The sequence below is a fragment of the Lethenteron reissneri genome, chromosome 33 (genome assembly GCF_015708825.2).
Source record: "Lethenteron reissneri isolate LAM-NWPU_2019-01 chromosome 33, ASM1570882v1, whole genome shotgun sequence".
NCBI classification, from domain to species: domain Eukaryota; kingdom Metazoa; phylum Chordata; class Hyperoartia; order Petromyzontiformes; family Petromyzontidae; genus Lethenteron; species Lethenteron reissneri.
Window position 1 is genome coordinate 12,591,261 of NC_083811.1, and position 23,408 is coordinate 12,614,668.

Consider the following 23,408-nt stretch of genomic DNA (forward strand, 5'->3'; position numbering starts at 1 on the left):
CACATTCCTGCATTTCCCATAAATATGCTAAATTCCTTTTGATATGCAAATTCCTTTGTCAATGCGCCCAGCTTATATATATGCTCCAAGCTCGTGTGCTGTTTCATTCAGACTCTGTCGCCTCGACGGACCTGGTTTTCACCTGAGGACGGCTGCTTGCGTTGTGGCCGAAACGTCGTGAGAATTGTTTTATTATGTTTTATTTTTATTATTTTATTACTTCCCTTCTACGTGACTTTACCGAAAGAACCAAGAAGAAGAATCATATTAAGTATAATCCAGTGTGAAAACACACATTGTTGACCACAGAGCATGACTCAAAATACAGGTGACCTGACACTGGATTATATTGTAGATAAATATTACAACAGGTTTAAAGCTATCCTACTTAAATTCCTGTGAACGCCCATGATATTCGGTATATTATAAACATAGTATCCATGTTTATACTGTGAAATTCCTTTATTAACTGAATATTTTGCACCTGTTGACATTAATTTTTAGCAGAAAAAAATTAGGCCAACTACGCCGCGATGTGCGGTGTTTATTTTTGCAAGTAAATACAATACTTTACGTAAATACATTCTTAGAAATGTTGAGAAAATTAATTAACGTTCATATTCCCTCTGAACGTGCATGGGCATTGAAATAATGACATCTTCGTTTTTTTTTTTTTACAGGAATATTTTTTTCCTCGAATTTGCGCCTTGTGTAACTTGGCGCACTAGGCGGTCTCGCCTGCATGAAGGAGCTGCCCTGGTCACTCGGAAATGGCAAAATAATTGGGGAAATTACATTTTTGGGTGGGACTTTACCGTACAATTACATGGCCAGGGTTTAACGTTAAAGTAAAAAAACATGGAATGTTGCACGCGAAAGAAAAGGAAATATTACTTTGGAACAAGTAAAATGCTAATACTCCGAATAATAAGCCACTCGGTTTGGTTCCTAATCACATTTATACGAATACAGTCAATTTTAAATGGTATAGTCTCACTTAAAGTTTGTGCTCTGAATTCTCCATGTACAAAATGTCCCAACATCTTAAACGATGAGCATGATTGTTCTTTGGTATGACTGCCAACTTCCAAATAGCCGGCTTTAAGACCGTCATTTTTTCTATCAACGGAGCTCGTTAGAACCTCAATTGCATCCACTTTCTGAGGCTCCACGAATTTCAACGTGAAGTAATCTCCTGCAACGGGCGTCTTTCCCCAGAAGTAGCCACTTTCAGTGCTGTAGGCTTTCTCCGGCCGGTAGTCTTCGAATACCTTGATGTTTGTGTGAAAGGTGGCGGCAGGGTTATCGGCCACATTTGCGGTACTCTCCTGGAAATCGCCGTCCTTCAATTCATTCCGATCGCCTTTGAAGGATGAGTAGAGGCCCATGTGCTGAAATAACGCCGGCTTGAAATTTATGGGATTGTTTTGTGTTAGAATAACACGGAAGTGTGTCAGAAGCCAATCGCATGGCATCTCCTGGTAGAACAAGAGAAGGAATTGAGCAAGGGTGGGGAGGTCATGACTATGGTAGAGCTTGCCAATGTAGCCCAGTCGGGAGAATTCCAAAATGACCCAGTATGTATTTTGTCGTGAAGCAATGGCCTTTTGGATTGTGGTAAAAAAATTCTTTGCACATTTCAGATCATCTTCCAGCATGAGGTAGTAGTCAGCAAGGTTGGCACAGAAGCTAAGTAAGAAGGAGTAGTCGGCGTTCTGCTTGGAGCGGAAGCGCACTCGATCCGGAGGGTCATTGTAGTTGGCCTTGAGGCCCTCAAGAGAGGGATAGATCTCCTCTGGTGCGTGGATCAATAGAAGTCGCTTGGCTAGCACATGGCTGGGGAACATTTTCGTAATTAGACGTGCCGTCATCTCGCACCACGCCATGTTAAAGTCGCACAAGTGCACCACTACTACCATCTGCTGAAGTTCCGTTGAGCTTGATTGCTCAAATATGGACCTCAGGGTGTCTATCAAGTATGGCTCATGTTTCCGCTTTACGGAACAAAGGCCAATCGCAAGAAACTCTGAAAGACACAAAAAGCATACAGTTACATTGGGCAAGTACTCGGGGTATACAATCGTTTTTGTTGAAAATGTAGAGTTATATGGCTCTTTTTCAGAAGTGACCTGGCCATAAATGATTGCTCAATGAAGTGGCTTATCATGTGGAATCGTATGGCAGCCATATACTCTAAAGCCATGTTTCTAAATGTGGAGGGAAAAACCGAAGGTCCTGGAGAAAAAGCTATGCGACCACAGGGAGAATATGCAAACTCTGGTCAGTACTATATCTATGTATTTTAAAATAGAGTGAAAACAACACATTATAAATAGGACAACCAATATGGTGAAAAATTAGCCAAAAGATGATAATTATCTGAAAAGAATCACAATCTCCATTGTGGAATTAATCGTTATACACAAATACTTAATCGTGATTGAAGGTGTAATTACTTCATTCACGATTTATTTATTTCATTTTGGAAGCAAATGGAATTGATAGTGGTTGCAGGTATAGGAAGTATATTTACAAATCAGTTATAATTGCTGTATTTTAATGTGTTTGCATGTGATGCATAACATTGAGTGTCCACATTAGTATTATCTAGTTATTGAAATATGCTTACAATTGCTCAGGATCAGATACAAAAATCAATCCAACTCAGATCCATATTATCACAGATCAAATCAGATCAGTTGACCTTCATCACATCCGTAACTCTCTCCTCTACACCTTCCCCAAATCCCTTGTCTTCAAATTACAGACGCTCCAAAATACTGCTACCAGTCTCCGCACCCGTAAATGAGGGCACATCACCCCAATACTGCCGTCCCTCCACTGTCTTTCAATCCAATCCTGGATCAATTTAAAAAAAACACATTCACAGTCTGCTAGATTCTCCATGGACCCATCCCTGCTTACCTCTTACCTCTCATCACACACCTAGCTCGACTTTCAGCCACACACTTTTCTTGCTGTTCCCAGTGTCAGTGATGCGAATTACACATCGCAACGGTTTAGGTCAGTATCTTGACTTTACATTTCATCATCTCAAGCGTTGAAGCCACCTTACGGATGTCAATGTCTTGCGAACACAACACATCAGCTTTTTTACCGAAACAAATCGAACCAAAATGTATACTCAACTCTTTTCTGTTAAGACGATATTTTTCGTGATGTTGGTGAAGAGTAGACTTGTGTAATTAAACAGCAGTATTGGGGAAGCAGCCTTGTCTTGTCTTGACTGTGATGACTCAGAGATGACGTCCAGCAGTTGTTGCTTCTTTGCCGGGGAGTTTACTTGCCTCTGAGTGACGAACACAATACACAGTTCATTATCATAAGGAATTAATACAAAAATAAACAGGAAACAACCATAGATCCATACACCCCATCACATCTGGCAGAAATAACGGTGATTCCTTCTGACAGAGTGCAGAAGCATTTGCATTGAAAGACAACGCTCGATTGTTTAACCGATACTCCACCATCCGCATGCGCATACACACACATGCCCTGATTGGCAGCGAATTCTGGTGCCAGGTCGCATATGAGATGTGAAAGTGATGCCATGCCCCGGTACTCCAGTAGAAGGTGCCTGTGAGCTGCAGGGGATTCTTCCTCGCAACAGATTTGTAACAATTTGCCTTCCCAGTGTTTCGATGACCTTTCACGATTTGTAGTTGCAGTAAGATTAAATAATTGATTCGTATTTGTTTCATTATCATCATATCTATTGCATTTAGTGTTTAGAACATTTATGTGTAGAGTATTTGGCTGTTATACATTTTCACGTGATAAATCCACTTCGTTGAGCTATTATTTTAGGCCAGGTCGCTTCTGAAAAAGAGCTACATAGCTCAGTAGGCCTTACCTGGTAAAATATAAATTGTTTATAGTTTGAAAATAGTATTTACTAAACATAATTTTTTTATACCGTTTAATCCACTTCATTGCTCAAAATATGAAGTTGGTTTCTAACTAACATTAACCATGTATAATTGACTCTTACACACAAGATTTGGTACCTCGTAAGTGTAATAGTCGATTAAATCAATGCACAATTACACACCTATTTGACATTCTTCTAGAGGCGCCAAATCTCAAAACACCTGGATACAAGGACAGGTGTTTGTGTATGCTCAGAAAGTACTGCATTAACATTTATTGTGTAGAACATTGGCAGCAGCGGACTGCATCGTTTACGTAAACAAATGTGGCATTACGCTTTGGTTCTTTCGGTAAAGTCACGTAGAAGGGAAAAACAATTTTAAAAAATGTACCGGAAGAACCAAGAGTATGAATCGCTGCAATCACGAAAGCTTTAAATCTAAAGGTGTCATTGTTATTTATATTTAAAATCAACAAAGCAAATCGTTAAATGAGAATACCAAAATGAGGGGAATAAAATCATTAAAAAATATGCAAGATGACACACATTACCAGTTATTCTGAATGCCTGTTTTCTCTATACCAGTCTAAACTAATGAAGCTTTCGAAAATACCAAAGAAACAAAGGAAAAATCGCATGAATAAGCATGGATTATGTAACCCTTTTCAACATCCGGTTGTCCTCAAAAGTATTTAATTCATGACAATAACGGTAGCGCTCGTGCCAGGCTCAGTTAGCAGCAGTGCGTCTGTAGCCAGTAATGAGACCCACAGACCAGCACACCAGCAAGTACTGGATCGCGTTTCCAAGTTATGGGCAACCCTTTGATCAATTTGGCCAGTTTTCTATAACTTTTTACAAATGTTCAGATTTGATCATCTTTAGTGGAATTATCGTGGCTCCGTGTAACAGACAGACGGATGGAAAGAGCTAATGCATAAAATGCGTTTCACCTTCGTTTTAAAATGCCAGAATTAACCATCGGCACACTTCGGTACAAGTGCACACCAAGTCATGAGTCCAGACCCTAATCATAACCCTACTAGCCAACCAAACATTACTGTAACAGTGTTATAAATGGCGATGTATATTTTTTATTAAAATTGGATAATAATAATAAGACCTCCATGCCTTTAGATCAGTTGAATGAGTAATTGAATTATAGTTACCGTATTATGCAGCGGCTATCACTTATTACTGCTGAAAACCGTATACAGTAATATATCGGTTAACGCAGGAATATCCAAAGTCCGGCCCGTGGGCGAATCATGGCTCGTGGTCAGATGTCATACGGCCCGCAGCTTCGGTCTTATAATGCGTTATTTATGGCTCGCTAGCTCTGTCAGAATAAATAAATCATAAAACTTTAAAGATGTAATTCCTCCTTTCACCACACGGTGGCAGCACCATTATAACGCTATCTGGCTCTGCATCCGTGCCGCGAACCCTTCTCGAATAATTTCTGCCATGGCGACTGCAAAAAAAAAGAGAAAAGTTGACAGTGAGGGCCGCCGCTTTCAGGAGCGGTGGGAATTACAATACTTCTTCACTAGAAATCGAAGAAATTGTGTTTGTCTAATTTATAAAGAGACGGATGCCTTGTTTAAGGATTTCAACGTAAAGACACACTACGAGACTAAACATGCTACAACATACAACAAGCTAACAGGGAGTGACCATGCTGAAAAAGTAAAGCAACTTCAAGCTGCTCTGGCATCGCAACAGCGATTCTTCACGCCGGCCTGTGAGTCAAAGGAAAACATCACCAAAGCCAGCTACGAAGAGGCCATGTTAATAGCTAAACATGGCAAACCTTTTACTGAAGGTGAGTTTATCAAAGACTGTGTCGTGAAACTGGTGGAGAACATTTGCCCCGAGAAGAAGCAAGAATTTATGAATGTTTGCCTGGCACGCAACACTGTGGCACAGAGAGTTGAGGACATATCGTCAGATATTCAGAGACAACTGGGGGACAGGGGAGTGGCTTTTGATTATTTCTCATTAGCCTACGATGAAAGCACCAATGCATCTGACACTGCACAACTACTTATTTTTTTAAGAGGAGTTGATGACAACATGAACATGACAGAGGAGCTGCTTGACCTCAAAAGCCTTAAAGGGCAAACCAGAGGAACAGATTTATTTGTTTCTGTTTGAGAAGCTGTTGATGATATGAAACTACCATGGAGTAAAGTTTCTGGGATCATTACCGATGGTGCGTCTGCCATGGCTGGTGAGCGAAGTGGATTGTCCACACTGATCTGCAATAAAGTCAGCGAAGAAGCAGGCAACGCTATTAAACTTCACTGTATCATTCACCAGCAGGCTCTCTGCGCCAAACATCTCAAATTTGACGATGTTATGAAACCAGTGACAAAGGCAATCAATTCTATTCGCTCTAAAGCTCTATACCACCGACAGTTTCAGCAGTTCTTGCGTGACATACAGGCTGAATACGGTGACGTAATATATCACAACGATGTGAGGTGGCTAGGTCGGGGGTCCGCACTGCAGAGATTTTTCTCTCTCAAAGAGGAAATTGGACATTTTTTGGGTGAGAAGGGACAACCAATGGAAGAACTGTCCGATCCTGTATGGCTGGCAAATCTGGCTTTTTTGGTTGACATAACGAAGCATCTGAATGCGCTGAATGTTAATCTTCAAGGGAAAGATGCAGTGGTGAGCCAGCTTTATGCTCACATCAAGGCCTTTGGAACCAAACTGCAACTTTTCCAAAGACACTTGTCCCAAACAGAGCCCTGCACCGCGCACTTCCCAGCTTTGAAAGAGGTAATTGACAGTTTCCCACAGGACAACATCGGTGCGCAAATGAAGAGTTATGCAACAGCTATCACATCTCTTTCTGTGCAATTTAACAAACGCTTTCGGGACTTTGCAGTTATTGAAAAGGACATGTTGCTTTTGTCTTCTCCCTTCTCCGTGGACCCTGATGATGCTCCTCCACAGCTGCAGCTGGAGCTCATTGAGCTGCAGTTTGACGATGAGTGCCGCGGGAAACACCAGCAGTGTTCTCTTGTTGACTGTTACCGGCAGCTGGACAAAAGCAGGTTTCCAGAAATGCGGTCATTCGCTAAGAAAATGCTGAGCTTATTCGGCTCCACATATTTGTGTGAGCAAACATTCTCAGTCATGAACTTAAACAAGAACCGATTGAGGTCAAGGATGAGTGACTCCCACTTGCGTGGCATTTTACGCATCTCAACCACTGCCCTCAAAGCCAGACCTGGTCTCTTTACTGAAATCTAGATCTCAGTATCACCCTTCTCATTAGTGTCAGCAAGTTATCTGTTCCTTGGTCAATCTGAAATTGAGTGTTTTGAACGGTAACATCTGTCACTATTAACAGTGAAAAGCCTAAAGCACACTAATGCACTTGGACTTATGGCACTTGTTTTATTAAACTCTTGAATAAGATTTGGTTATAACTGTTGATGTTATGTACCTGTAGATGTGACACAAACTCTTGCTTTCTGAAAGATCTTGTAAAAGACAAGGGTAAAATTCACTTGTTTAAAAGTTAAATGATAACAGACCACTTTGCATTACTTATAACTCCTGTTTAAAATGTTCATGAGGTAAATATATTTAACTCATGGAAATGTAAGGTATTCTATACAGTTTGTTCAATGTTATCTGACTGAATGAAAGGCAGAATTGTGTTTTTAGAGTTGTTCACGTCTGAGTGGCTCATATTTGGTTACATTGCCATTTGAAAAATAAAGGTAATTGTGACAATGATAATTGTTTTATAACAGTGTGTTTTCACGTAACTTTTGTGGTAAAAGTGTCGGAAGGAACTATTGGCCCCCGGGCATCTTCAATTCATCAAATTTGGCCCTCCTTGCAAAAAGTTTGGACACCCCTGGGTTAACGAATCCTCTGGGAAGGAAGCTCCTTTATACCGAAGTGGGCCATGGAGGCCCCCCCTTCGACCCCAAGATAATCAGATCTGTGATATATACTTCCCCCACATTACCATACATAAGAGAGGTTCTGTACTGCAACATCCTCAGGAGCACTTGTTCTTGACGTTGTTGCTGAGTTTATGTGATGGTTTATGCTCAACAAGGAGCATAAACCATCACACAAACTCACCGGAGTGGCTTTGGCAAACGACTGAACACATTCCTGCGGAGGGAGCTGGTAGGAACGTTGGGTTGCTCGGTCAATGGCCAGGGTCAACGGCGGCATGGTGTATTCTGCAAATATGGGCGACTGTGAGGGCGGGCCAAGCCGGCGTGAGTAGGTTAAACGTTGAGTTTTACAGGTAGGAACAACAGGTTCCACACTGCCCACCAGGGATTATTTGTCTGTCGTGCATCGGAATGCAGCCCACCCATGCCCCCCCACCGACCGCCGAGCAAGACCACGATTGGTTGAGAATGTCGGGGAGGGTGGGGGGAAGGTAAACATGCCCAATCATCCAACTCCCCCCCCCCCCCAAACGCCGAGCGGGGCAGCCATTGGTAGAGGTGGGGTGTAAACACGGCCACTCATGCAATCCCCTCCCCACCGAACACCGAGCATAGCCGTGATTGGTTGACGATGTCGGGGAGGGTGGGGGGGAAGGGTAAACATGCTCACTCATCCAACTGCCCCCCCCGAACGCCGCGCTGTCCAACCAAGTTCCTACCTGCCCACTCCAAAGAAACGTATTATAAGGGCACCACAGGGTGACCAGCCCCTCCCCACCCAGCCCCACCCCTCCCACCCTACACCCAGCCCCACCCTCCCCACCCAGCCCCTCCCCACCTAGCCCCTCCCCACCCTCCCCACCCAGCCCCTCCCCACCCTCCCCTCCCCACCCAGCCCCTCCCTCCCCACCCAGCCCCTTCCCACCCTCCCCTCTCCACCCAGCCCCACCCACCCCTCCCATATTTGGAATGCACGACGGACAGAATAATCCCCTGTGGGCTGGTGTAACCAGAGGTTCCTACCAATAAAATGTGGTTTAAATGTTCATCACTGACAATATATGCAGGCAAACAGGATCATCCACAGACTTGGTATGTATAACCTTTGTCCTCTGGAGTAGAATACAGAGTTGCGCAAGCATGATTAGACGTTGAAAGAATACGTGGGGGCCTGCTTTGCAGCTATGGTTTTGCCATCATAGTCAACCAATGGTGGTGAATCCATGAGCAAACCATTTGCTCTAAATACTATTTTTTCATCAGCTGAATAAAGCGTCTTCCTGTATGGTTTAAACCATACACAAAAACTTCACAATTGAAAAAATCGACGTCAAACACACAGACTCACATGCATTAGATAACGTCGCGTGCATCAAGATTACACCTTTTGCTGTGCATTTCTAACTGCGTTCGTTGGTCGATTGGGGGGTGGTTTTATTATATATTCGTAATAAAATAGCCTACGTGTAAATCTTGTTAGCTACAGTTTTTTTTTCTATTAACCAAGAAAATGTATTTATTGCTACTTTTTTACACTCGTGTTGTGGTTGTAGTTTATTATGCTGTGTTAGCTCATTGGAGTTCTACACTTTGGCATTAAAGAAAACACTTTTCTAGAACTGTACTATATCCAAGACGGAGGTACTCTGCAAACCTACCGGCTACCTTCAGAGATTTGTTCATGAAGCCATCCAGATATATAAACACAGACGCAACTTCAACCGAGAAGATGGGTACAAATTGAGCAATTTTGGAAGGACGTTATTAACCAGGTAAAGTCTTAACTGACTGTGATGTTTACATCCTACCTGCCTATGTCAGCTGTTATTTCCGACTATCTGTGTGTGTCTCTCTCTATGACTCTCTCTTAGATCTCTCATGCTCTCATGTCCTTTGGATTACACTCTCATACTCACATGCCCTTTAGATTTCACCGGTTGGGTTGCACTCCCTCGTCGAGGAGGCCGCTCTCCTCCTTTTCTACAGTACCATGCTAATCTCTCACATTAACATCATGCTAATCTCTCACCTTTAACATCATGCTAATCTCTCACATTAACATCATGCTAATCTCTCACATTAACATCATGCTAATCTCTCACATTAACATCATGCTAATCTCTCACCTTTAACATCATGCTAATCTCTCACATTAACATCATGCTAATCTCTCACATTAACATCATGCTAATCTCTCACCTTTAACATCATGCTAATCTCCCACATTAACATCATGCTAATCTCTCACATTAACATCATGCTAATCTCTCACATTAACATCATGCTAATCTCTCACATTAACATAGCCACTTCCGTGCCCTCGTCGAGGAGGCCACTCTCCTTTCTTACAGTTACATGCTCATTTCTCACATTAACATCACTAGCTGCGGCCACTTCTTTATGACCCTTGGGCTACACCCATTTCAAACCTTTTAAAACAGTCTGCCTCAGCAGCAGACCATTCTTTCCCACCTGATGACGGACCATTGTGTTGCGCCCGAAACGTCGTGATTATTTTATTTTATACCTACGTGACTTTTCCGAAAGAACCAAAGAGTATGTACTATATTTGTAATACCGACCTACACGACATTATTGTCAGAACATTTTTGGATTCCTACTTCACTTTTCTGACACGGACTGACATTTACCTGTTTTGCCCCAGAACCGCTTGGGGGGGGGGGTGTTGAATTCCTGACACACCCTCAACCACGCTCCCTTTTGAGGTTCACAAGACCAACGAATACCGTCATAATGCAGGTCACATTCCTAGCATGAGAAAATCGCGTTAAAATGTATTATTGGATTGAATAGCACCCTGCATTGTAATGACTCTCCACAGAAGCGATTAACAATAAAAATTAGTCCACCAGACAAAGTCTGAGAGGCCACAGTTGTATTCTTTTTTTGCACGAACTCATGCCGCACGCGATCAAGAAGCACCCCATCACCCCGCCTCACTCTGTGAAGTCAGGTCCCTCTCTCCATCGCCCCGCTTTCTCTCCCTCCTTTCCCTCGTGACGCCATTCTACCACTGGTAACCTGGGATCACGTCAGTATTTCTCACATCGGATCACGTATTAGCAACTACACATGGTTGAATTTGATTGAGCCACACAATATTTTTTCCGCTGGTATTTTGGGAAATTAACTATGAATGAACCCAGATCTGGAAATTAACACTACATCAATAACTTACCATGATACAATAAACATAAGCATAAGGAACGAGTACTATTACGTTACCATGGCTGTCAATATCTAATTTTAGAACATCTTTAAAAAAATCACATTTGTCAAATAATGTTTGTATCAATTGATAGGCATTGTCATAGGTAAATTGTAAGTTCTACTTTTATCACATTCATCGCATGTAAATTCTGTATCTAACCTTACTTTATCTTAAATAAAAGGAATAGGATAAGTACAATACTGGTATTATAACTAGTGTCAACAATCATAATTATTATACCACATGCACATATGCATGGAGATCACTTTAGTTTGATATTTAATTTTTTTTTTAAATGTATCCATTGTAAAATATGTTTATTATTAGATTATGGAACTACTGTACTATATAATTTATTGCATGAGGCATGGAAATTTAGCCAAGCTACAATACCATCCTTGTTCCCTATCACAGGCCAGGTTTTCATTTGAACCAGTCACACATCTACAATGTGTGGCTTTCACCTGGATTTGGAACATTGTGCAATGTGGCAAGACAGAAAACCCTAGAATTGAGTTGGTAAAAAAAACATTTCGCAGAAGGCCATGAGATATGTATGTATGTACGTACGTAGGTTGATAACTTAGTTCTCACTTTAAGTAGCCAACCGTGCTAATCGATGTGCTTTAACTTTTTTACGTGGAGAAACAAATAATGCAAGGAGGCATATTTGACTTCTGATTTTTGTTACTTATATTCTCCACAATGACACTAATTATGTTGTGCAACATACAGAAATCTCAAGCAAAAGGGCCTCCCTGCGTAAAGCACACTGGGGTGGCATATTTATTTTAGCAGCCATGCACCAATTGTGCAAAGTAAATTTTCCCTTAAGAGCGGCGTTTACCACCGTTTACTTCCCACAAGGTAGTACAATATTCCGTTGTTATTCGCGAGGGATACGTTCCGGAGATGCTCGTGAACAACACATTTTGCGGATAATGATATTGGCCGACGTCAACAGATGCTTCTAAAGCTTCGAGACGTCGTCTCTCTCATCACTTTATCTCATCACTTTCTCCCTTATCATTTTATTTCATCACTCTTTCGCGTCACATTCTCTCTCATCACTTTATCACATCACTTTCTTTCTCTCTCTCTCGATAGTCTGGGGGAGCCCCGGATGCAATTCGTGCGTAGCCAAAATCGCGGATTGCAAGTTCGTGAATAACAAGGGAAAACTACTCATTTTATCTATCCCATCTGATCTATCGCATCTGGATGATGAGTTGGTCTCTAATGAGGGATCAAAATTAAAACCTTCCGATTGTGAGTCAAGTGCGATGTCAACCTCACCACCTAGGTCAGGGGTCGGCAACCAAAATAATAAGAAGAGCCATTTCTTTCCAATTCGGTACAAAATTCAGTATTTCAAGAGCCGCAATGCATCTGAGTACATACTGTACATACGTACATATCGTCAAGAAGCAGCCCGTAAAGAGCCGCATGCGGCTCCGGAGCCGTAGGTTGCCGACCCCTGACCTAGGTTATGCGGTCAAGAAACGTTTCCGTGCCAGAATAAACGAGTGAAACTGCACTGTTAGACCCCAGCACACCGCAGTGTCCACTGTTGTCACCATTGCACGGGACCTACCAATAATGTATTGTATGGGCGTTCCCAGGGCAGCAAGAACGCCACTACGACCAGGAGGCTGACGACGATGGTGAAGAGAAGCACCACGCGGCCGCATTTCCACTGCAGCCTCATGCTCCTTGTAGACCTGCAAACTGCCAGATGTGCAATATGTGCGAACCTCAACACGGGTACCTATACTTTACACCCTACCCTGCGGTGTACAGACTAATCAGGTTATCAATTATACATTACATGAGTACGCATTGGTAGGTATTACTGCGGGGATATTCATTCATTGCACTTGGGGGCCATCCATTTAGTACGTACATATGGGGGGGGGTTAACCCAAATGCGTACACTTGCGTATGGGGTGTCTACTGACAATGTGCGTATGCATAGGAAACGGGGGGGGGGGGGGGGTGAAGCCTCGATAATAACTTGTCTACATTGGCCTTCCAATGAGCCACAGTTCAGTTTCTTCAGCTGTCAGACAACAAGTCCTAGCGGGAGAAGTGGGACTGTGGGAGAGGTGTCACTTATATGCCACCGTGCCCCTGACTGCAGCTATCACGCTGCTGTGCTTCAGCCCGACACTACACGTGTTGACGAAACCCCTATAACATGTCACCTGTTCGACTGGGTTCAGTCGGCGTCTGAACCTAGCGGACACGAGACCAACTTTGTAAAGGTACGCAACTTAAATATTTAATGCAGCCGGCGGTGGACTATCTGTTTGCTTAAACACGTTAAACGTTTGACAGATTTTTGCGTACCTACTAAATGGATGGCCCCTTGTTGACTAGAGAAACATTTCGATGGGTCTTCATAACTTCTTCACGGAGCACCACTGGAACCTCATTTGCCAGTAGAAAAATATGATAATTGTTTTTTTTCCCTTTTATCTGGCAACAAAACTGACACCTTTTATTACGAGGAGTCATGTTTGCATAGACCGCAATACCTGCAGTCATAATACAAACAAAAGAACATAACTCTGATAATGTGCACTGTCCTTGAAGTTGATTGGTCCACACCCGAGACAGCTTTCCTTAGAGCCTAGTCTCACATGGTGTTGGACCAGTGCGCCTTTTGGCGTCATCTGGTAAAAAAGGTGTCAGTTTTGTTGCCAGATAAAAGGGTAAAAAACCAATTATCATATTCTTCACGAAGCCTAAACAGACTGAAGAGAGTGAGTGGGTTTCGGCAGATGCAACTCCCTCATGAAATCATCGGGGGGGGGGGGGGGGTGCTTCTACACAACCGACCGATGTGCTTGTCAGGAGAAGCAAACCACATGAATCATCTCCCTGAGATGCTCTGCAGCACCACAATGCACTCCTCAAGATTTGACAATGCCAACACCCGAAGCAGTGGCCTGTGCAGAATATTGGGAAAGACCATATAGGTTGGACAGAAGATATGACGGAGAAGAAGAAGATTTCCGTTTTCTGGAGCAGCCCTGCTAAGTTTAGCAAATGGGGACGTGGACTGCTATGTAGATTGCAATGGAGTAATTTTCGGGTATTTATTTCTTCAAATGTGACATATTTGAAGATAAACGATGGAAAAACAATGGCCTACTGTTGTGAATGACATAACGTGATCTGTAACGTCCAGCGCCAAACAGACAAAGCATTTTTTGTCATGGTAAATACACCCGTAGTATTAATACTCTTAGTGGCAACCGGTTTCAACCCGTGAACCCCTGTAACGAGCGTTGAAAACCCACGACTGCTAGGCCATGTAACTGCCCTCCAATGGAATGTGCAGCGAGTGCTCTTGCAATATGCAAATATTGTGCACCTGAGGCACATTGTGTGTTATTCAGCACTAAAAATAACAACTCCCTGCCCCCCTCAGCTTAAACATTTTAAAGAGTATTTTTAGGAATAAAACAAGTAACTAGATCAGCAGTGACACACAGCTGGCGTGCGTACACGCAGAGTTTGCGCAAGCCAAAGACAGGGCCATCATGTATGTAGGTATGTTGAAGCTGTTTCGCAATTCACGTAGGCATGTCGTGTATTGATCGAGTTTATTGTATGGAGATTATATTTGTTGACTTGCGTTCACCATCAACATGCCAATATTACACGGCATGCACCAATTCATCAACATATATTATCAGATGTATGATATTAACTTCAAGTCACGTGTTCCTTCATTATATGAAATAGTGCCTAGGGGCATAACTTTAATGCAGAAATGCGGAGGAAAGATTCAGTTGATCACACAAATTTATGAAACTCCCAGATCAGCTGGCCTACGAGGTGGCTCAGGCATGGCAGTGCAGCTCGTGTATACATCTAAGTCCAACTTTAGGTTTTACCCTCATGTATGGGATTGCTCTGGTTACTCCAGTTTCCTCCCTTGTGCCAACACACCAATTACTGGCATTGGTGAAACATCTCTTCTCAAACATATTGAAATGTTTTGAGTCTTAAAGACGCTCACTGCATCGCACACTTTCAGATGCGCTTCAGCGGCCGTCTGTAACGCTAATATGAGGAAGACACTTAAGCCATGCACTTTTAAGTCTAGAACGAAAACTACATTCTTTAGAACTGCTTCTTGTTGTTAGTTTTGTTGTCCTCCCCCCGCATCTCCGATTAGCACTCTTGCCTGTGTACTGTGCGAAGGGAGTTCAACATACATGTGGTTGCATTTAAATGACACATACTTTAAATCCAAATTGAAATGTGTGGAGGACTCGGTGAGGCTTTCCTGGATTTCAAAAACGGCATGATCGTTATTGTATGAATGATAAATAGCTTCGGATAATGAACATCATAACTTAATTTAGAAGACCGTAACTCCACTTATATCGCACAATATCCTACACGTGTGACTTGTAAGAATAATTCCCCAGGTCACCAAACCAGAAAGCCAAACTCCTTTAATCTCATTCGTTCTGCAGATGTGCACGTATGCTCGAAGATTTCCATCAACAGTCATGAATATCACTACCACTTTATACTTCTTGCAATAATTTGCAAATTGTAAGTTCAAGATCATTATGCAAACGTGGATGGTGCTAGCAATAAATGTTCTTGGATGGGAAAAGTTAACTGCAATGGAAAACAAGATGCTTAAAGTAATAAGCCTCAAAGTGAATATTCTGGTGGAAGGCATCAGAAAGAGCTTTGTTGAATATCTTAAGTTAAATACATCTATAACCACCGAAGGGTGTTATGCCTCAAAATAAAATAACTAATTGATTTTTCAATCACAATCCTCCAGTCGCTATGATACCATTGGAACCACATTTAATATATTCGTGTAAACGTGCAGATACTATTCATGAACGCAATTACACATTATACCGTAATGATGTTGCAAAGCAGCCATGTTTAAGTATGAAATATAATTGTACTGAACTTGACTAATTCAGATAATGCTGCTTTACTCGCATGTGTGATGACATTTATTATTTTATTTGGTGTGATTTATTTACATTTTATTTTATTTCTACATACGTGACTTTACCGAAAGAACCAATGAGCATAGTAATTCCCTGCAGTCACGAAAGCTTAAATTCTAGATACATTTAATAAATTGTATATATCCCTGTAAGCTTTTTCTCTCGCCACTGCTGGCGGAAGAGCCTCCAGTCGGTCATTTTGACGAACGCTTCCACGCTGCCCAGAGATTAGAAGATGTAACCATGTATAGTGCCCCTTGCAATCGCCTGTATTCTGATATCCTCTACATTCGAGATCCATCATAATTGTAATAAAGCACTTTGTTAAACGGATAACAAATATGAATGTAAATTAACCACAACATTATGCAAAATACCGAATGTAAATAAGCAAAGTACCACATATATTCAGAAAACACGACGGCAAAAGCTACATGACCAAATTAATGGCAGGATATCATTAACAGGTATTTGCAAGCACACCGCTCCCTTTGCGATAACTCGATGTAGTTCTAAATACACTTAAAATGTATCGCACGCTTACCTTATCAACTGTATAAGGAATCTGAAAGATCACCACTGAGCAAAAACATCCGGTGATTCTCGTTACTTCAGTCACCTTGCGACGTGTGTAGTCCCTGTTCATGTCTACGATCCGTTTGCTGTCCGAGTGCGTGGCCAAGAATTCTTCATGCGAGTGGGCGGATCCCACCGCACCTTGCGCCGCACGTGGCGAGGTGGAGTTCGAAAGAAACCAGTCTGACAACTTCTAATCATGCTCAAGGGAGGAACTGTATTCAAGTACGGGGGGGGGGCAGACAATGTTGTAATTTTTATCCCAGAATGTGAACCGATTATGTACAAATCAATCGTTTAAAATTATGTCATGCACACGTTGTAACTTCTGTGAGAAGTGCTGATAGACAATGTAGAGAGAGCCGAATGCAGAGTAATACGATAGCGAAAATCACCCAGGAATGTCCTTAACGCTTGTGACGTCACTCCACGTCGGCCAGCCCCGCTAATTAATACTCATGAACAGGTTACGTCCTCCACATGGACCCGCCCCTCATTAATAATCATGAGCGGGTAACGTCACTCCGCATTGAGACCCCACCTCATTAATAATCATGAACAGGTGACATCCTATTCTTTGGTTTTTTCGGTAAAGTCACGTATATAGAAAACTATATAATAAAAGTAAATAAAGTGAATATTTATTTTTTCTATCTACCTGACTTTACCCAAAGAACCAAATAATATTCACGAAAGTTTGAAGTCAAAGGTGGCATCCTCCAAATGGCCACGCCCCTGCCATTAATAATAATTAGCGGGTGACGTCACTACACATGGGGGGGGACGGGAGGCGCCTCCTCCCCCCTCCTCGGCGTCAACTCACAACCCTCACTACAAAGGCAGAACCCTCACGTCACACGATCTCTGTAACGCTATTGAGACATCAAAGTAAAAAGGACGTCATGATGAACAAGATATTATAACCTTCATATGAAATAAGTCTGTGTCACCGCGCCCTTATAAATTGCACACGAAAGGATGCAATGAATATCACGTCGGGGTCTGCTTTTCGCTTGCAAGTTTCAGATTTACTGCAATACACCCGTCCTTGGATGGGCAAAAGGCTAGTTTTTTATTTTACAATGTAAGACCCACTGAGATGTACAGATATTTTTCAGAAGCAACCTGGCCACAAGTGATAGCTCAACGAAGTGGCTTTTGAAAGCAAAAACCGGAGGACCCGGAAAAAATACACGCGACCACGGGGAGAACATGCAAATGCCAAATATACAGCAAGCGTCGGTGCCAGGCGAGGCAGTTAACATCTCACCACTGCACATGTCAAGTCTCAACGATTCCCCGTGAGACTCACGTTTTCTCACAATGTTGACTCTCTCAAGGCCGTGCAATGGAATGTGTTTGTACCTGACAGCATACTCATCCCTATTTTCTTTCAGTACTGCACTGGCAAGCTGCTGTTAATGGTTCAGGTCTCATGAAAGGGTTGAGCTTCAGCAGCTTTCTATTTACTCACAGCGTGTGAGGGAAATAAGTATAACCCGTAAAAACAAAGTTTTTCACTCTAAATCTTTTATATGCGTGGCGGCTAGAGTCCTCTCGTCCTCTGGCTTGAGATGGCTGCCACCTATGGGGCAGATGATTGCAGTATTAAACAATTGGTAATTAAATATTTAATTTGTTTTCCCTAAACAGTGTAAAATTTTGGATTTTTTTTTCACGAACATTAATTGTCTCGCACAACGAGTCTGTGTGTAAAATGTCAGCTCGATTGGATCACGGGAAGTGGGTTAAATAACGACCGAAATGTTTGCACGGTCGTAAGCAAGCAAGCAAGCACGCAAGCAAGCAAGCAAACTTAATATGAAGGATTAAAAAAAGCAGGAAACGTAACTATCAAAGGTTCTTACTTCATTTACAATGGGGATGTTCACGAAGTGGTGTATAATAGCCTAATGCTGCAATGCCACGGGTCGGCAACCTTTCAAAGAAGAAGATACATTTGTTTTTGTTTTTCTACTTTGACCAAAATAGTTTGAGAGCCACATCACACGCAGAGCTAACTTGGACACAAACGCAGCAGCAGGTATACAGCAGATTAGAAATTCTGACTTAAATAGACAAAATAGGTGATGGAATAAACTTCGTCTACAGTATTTAGTTCCCCCATCCCCTTCGTTATCCTTTAACGCTACAGTTTGTACATTTTGTTGTTACCAAGACATTCCATAGTGACTAATTCCCTGCCATATTTCATAAATTACACTGTGTAACAATGTTTTTTGTTCCTGGGTAGTAAGTGTTATTTCATAATTGCTTATGCCTAAAAAGTACAGAAAATGGTTATTATTCCCCAAACTTTGCTTTTTTGACCAGGACAGTGATGTTTTGAAATTTACCTATTTTCCAGAACATTCCAGATAGATTCAGTGCTGAGTAAACTTGGAGAAACTTCCAGAACATTCTAGAACTTCCCAGTAATATAAATAGTAGTATAAATACAGGGGCCTTAAGCCCACCAGTTCAGTTTAGTTCCAGCTGCCTAAGTGGATACATACTGTATCTGCATTTTTCAGAGATGGCATCAAGAGGCTGCAAGCATCCAGCAGACGCATTTTGCTATGTCTGCGGCCAATTTATGAAGACAAGAGCGAAAAAGTACTCTGTGGAAACATCTGCTAAGATGTGAGAGGCCTACAAGGCATTCGGCATGCCTGGCGGGGATCAAGACAAACCCTGGGCACCTCATTTCTCCTGCGAGCAATATAAAACAACTCTGGAAGGTAAGATGGACAATTGTTTCTCGGAACTTTAAGTTAGAAAATTTGTTAAAACATTTTAAATTGTAAAAGTTTTTAATTTTAAAATGTTTTACAATTTTCAATGTTATTGAAAAACACGTAGGCTTTCGCGACCAATATCATCCATAATAGGTTTTTGGGTTAGATCGCGTAAATATATAAATGTGTCATTAAAACCTGTCACCACTCGACACAGGGTTGTCACGTAAACAGAACATAACAATTCGGTGTGTTAGAGAGCCAAGCCACAACATTTACCAACCGAGTACGACTTTTTCCAGTAATTACAACTAGCTTCATCAGGCAACAGCCAGATTTGTGGAGAAGTCTTACTGTTTCGTTCTTATATAGAGGCGTAGATGTGTTGACCACCCTTTTGTGTTCTTGCACAATGATGGAGGGGGGCGGGATTACTGAAGCAACGTACATTATGCATGTGCATTATGCGAGCCCTTTGAACTTGTCCTTCCTATAGTTTATTAAAATAGCCCTGTCCAACGGTAATCCTATTGAAGTACGCTGCCCTTTGTAGGCATGCATTTAAATCATGTATTATTTGATGATTTCTTCCACGAAGCACTAAGACGGTAGCTATCCGAACGGTGAAAGTTATTTTGATTTCTTTCAATTTCGATAGATTCTCTAATTAGTCTTGGCCAATAGTAGCTAAAACTAGATTCGAAGCTTTCGTGACTGCAGGAATTACTCTTTGGTTCTTTCGGTAAAGTCACATAGAAAGAAAATGAATTAATTAATAGAATACGACGTTTCTATTGCAGACACACAAGTAGAGAGAGAACACACATAGAGACACACAGTGTGGCGATGTGTGTCTCTGTGTCTGTGTTTTGTCTCTCTCTAAAATGTAGCATTCTTTGGAAGAACGTTAATCAACCAGGTAGGATGTTGACTGTTGTGTTAGCCGACTCTGGATTGTATTGCATTATATTTCTAAGTTAGCTCTGTTCGTTTTCTCATTCATTCGTACCTGATGATGGTTGCTTGTGTTGCAATCGAAACGTGGTATTCTATTATTATTTAATTGATTTTCTTTCTACGTGACTTTACCGAAAGAACCAAACAGTAGTAGCTAGTTTTGCACAGAACTTCAACATTATCAAAATCAATTGAGTGTCCTTGTTGGCACGTGTGTTCTGCTACTGCTGACAGTTGCATTTGGGATAATTTAATATTTATCTGATGTTCTTTTAGTCTCGTGCTGATCATTCGTCCTGTTTGCCCAACATAACATTTACCACACGTGCAGTTAATCTTGCACACACCTTCTGATTGATAGCTTCGGTAACACATCTTTTGTACCAGATATTAAATTCTGTATTTTATGTACCGTGCCAAATCGGACTCGGATGTTTTGTTTTTCCAAACATCTGGCTAGTTTATCAGTTACTCCCGCAATGTACGGTATTTTGATCGTTTTAATTACTTGGGCAGTTTCAATGCTCTTGTTATTTGATTTGGTATTCAATGCCCTGTTGATTTGTGCATCATTGTAACCGTTCATTTGCAGCGCTTCTTTGACATGTTGAATTTCACTTCTCAGACTGTCACCATCTGACACTTTCTTAGCTCGATTAATGAATGTCTTGATAAGAGCAGATTTCTGTGCGTGGTGATGGTGTGACTGCATTCAGATAGGCGTAAGTATGCGTTTTCTTTCGGCAAACACTGTGTTATTTTACCATTTCTACCCCGTCCGAGCAGAATATCCAGAAATGTCAGAGTTCTGTCAGCTTCCACTTCAATGGTGAACTGGATGGATGGGTTTTGCGAGTTGAGATTATTTCGAAATGCGTTCAGCGTATCTTTGCCGTGTGGCCAGACCACCAACGTGTCATCCATATATCTAAACCAGGCAGATGGTTTTAGTGTGCTTGAAGCTATTGCTTTTGTTTCAAAATCTTCCATGTACAAATTCGCTATCACAGGAGACAAAGGAGAGCCCATTGCTGCTCCATCCTTTTGTTTATCACTTTGCCACAAGAAGTAGGTGTTCTTTAAACAGCGTTCAGCTAGTCTTGGCATATATTTGGCTAAACCGTTGTTCATTACCAGAGTGTCGAGTAATTTAATTAACTCGTTATGAATTTTTTTAGCGAGAATCTCTTACACATTAGTCATGGGTGAAATAAATATTTTTGTAGGATGGTACAGAGGGAACAAGAGGGCCATGAGGTTCGCTATCCCAAGAATTTGGCGGGAACCCACTGACCAGTCAAGCAACTGCTACATCTGCATGGTGGACCGTTACAAACGTCGGACTGGCAATAATGCACCTGCTATCACGTATCTGGATCTTCCTACATCCATCGCCCCGGTGCCACACTGCCATGAGCTCCCCGTACCACTCCTCTGGAGAGAGAGCAGCCGTCTTTAGAAGAGAGCAGTAAGTCAGAGAGCGCGGAAGATGTTGATCCATATGACAATTTCAGACGTGGAGCTGAGGAGAGAAACCCATACTACCCCAACCAAAACGACCTCAACGACTTGATCAGAAATCTTGGTCTCACCAAGTCCAATGCTGAGCTTTTGATATCTAGACTTAAGCAGGAACTTGTTGGATGAAAGTGTGCAAGTCGCAGATCAGAGGAAGTGTCACCAACTTTTTTGCAGCTTCTTCACCCGTCAAGATGGGCTCTGCTTCTGCCACAATGTGACCAGTTTGTTCGAGGCAATCGGGATCGCCTGTAACCAGAATGAGTGGCGCCTCTTCATTGACAAATCATCCAGGAGCCTCAAAGCCGTGCTGCTGCATAATGAAAACAAGTACCCGTCTCTTCCCCTGGCTTACTCGGTGCACCTCATAAAAGGATTACAACAGCATCAAGACCTTGCTGGACACCTTGAAGTATGAGTACGTCTGGGAGGTCATCGGAGACTTCTAAATGGTGGCATTCCTGATGGGTCTCCAAGGCGGTTTTACCAAGTTACCCAGCTATTTTTGCCTTTTGGGCAGCAGGGACACCAAGGCGCACTACCACAGGCGGGACTGGCCACATCGGACCGAAAACTATGTTGAGCTGGTTGAGACTCTGGTGAAGAACTACGGCACAATGGGCTGTAGGATGTCCCTCAAAGTCCATATCCTTGATGCTTATCTTGATACATTCATGGAGAACATGGGAGCGTACTCGGAGGAGCAAGGCGAGCGCTTCCACCAGGATATACTAGACTTTGAACGCCGCTACCAAGGACAGTATAACGAGAACATGATGGGAGACTGCATTTGGGGGCTGATTCGTAAAAGTGATTTACAGAATAATCGTAAATCGCTAAAAACTACTCGCTTCTAAATATTTTGTAGTCATTTTTGTATTACTTTAGTATAAATAGATCTTAATTTTGATTCATGTTGTTTTCTGACTTTATGTGAACGAAAATATACAAATTTGCCCGTTTTCTCATTGAAAATAGGTACATTTGAAATGATCACTGTCCTGGTCAGAAAAGCAAGGTTTGTGGGGAATAATAGCCATTTTCTATACTTTTTAGGCACAAGAAATTACAAAATAACACTTACTACCCAGGAACAAAAATTATATTACATAGTGTTATGTTTACCTTAAATTATGTTTAACATTCCCTTTTACTGGTAGGAACCTCCTGGTTACACCAGCCCACAGGAGATTATTGTGTCCATCCGTCTGTCGTGCAGGGATGGGCTGGGTGGGGAGGGAGGGGCTGGGTGGGGAGGGGAGGGAGAGGCTGGGTGGGGAGGGGCTGGTCACCCCGTGGTGCCCTTATAAAACTCAACGTTTAACCTACTCACGCCGGCGTGTGCCCACCCTCACAGTCGGGCATATTTGCGGAATACACCACGCCGCCGTTGACCCTGGCCATTGACCGAGCAACCCAACGTTCCTACCAGCTCCCTCCGCAGGAATGTGTTTTTAAAATAAACGGCTGCCCGCAAAGGGGCAGCCAAAGAGCCACAAGGCGGGAAGTCAAAGAGCCAGCATGTGGCTCTGGAGCCGCAGGTTGCAGACATCTGAGCTA

General features: G+C 42.3%; 1 protein-coding gene and 1 long non-coding RNA gene across 7 annotated transcripts in view; one reads left to right on the top strand and one right to left on the bottom strand.

The window, feature by feature from the left end:
- Positions 1-226: 226 nt before the first annotated feature.
- LOC133350354 (alpha-1,3-mannosyl-glycoprotein 4-beta-N-acetylglucosaminyltransferase C-like) overlaps positions 227-23,408 on the bottom strand; it is a 33,578-nt gene continuing 10,396 nt past the window's right edge. Inside the window, exons 1-5 of one of the 6 annotated variants that reach the window (XM_061564648.1) lie at positions 16,679-16,802; positions 12,657-12,790; positions 6,106-6,156; positions 3,151-3,310; positions 227-2,026 (exon numbers count right to left, since the gene is read on the bottom strand). In XM_061564648.1, the coding sequence (XP_061420632.1) occupies positions 891-2,026; positions 3,151-3,310; positions 6,106-6,156; positions 12,657-12,770 (1,461 nt within the window). In that variant the 5' untranslated portion in view covers positions 12,771-12,790; positions 16,679-16,802 and the 3' untranslated portion in view covers positions 227-890. Of the gene's footprint in view, positions 2,027-3,150; positions 3,311-6,105; positions 6,157-12,656; positions 12,791-16,603; positions 16,803-23,408 lie in introns of those variants that run through there. The other 5 variants (XM_061564646.1, XM_061564647.1, XM_061564649.1 and 2 more) reach the window with 5 other exon arrangements.
- On the top strand, positions 19,106-22,765 carry LOC133350410 (uncharacterized). The gene is made up of 3 exons (XR_009756061.1): positions 19,106-19,376; positions 20,956-21,052; positions 21,567-22,765. It is a non-coding gene; the product is annotated as an uncharacterized LOC133350410 (long non-coding RNA).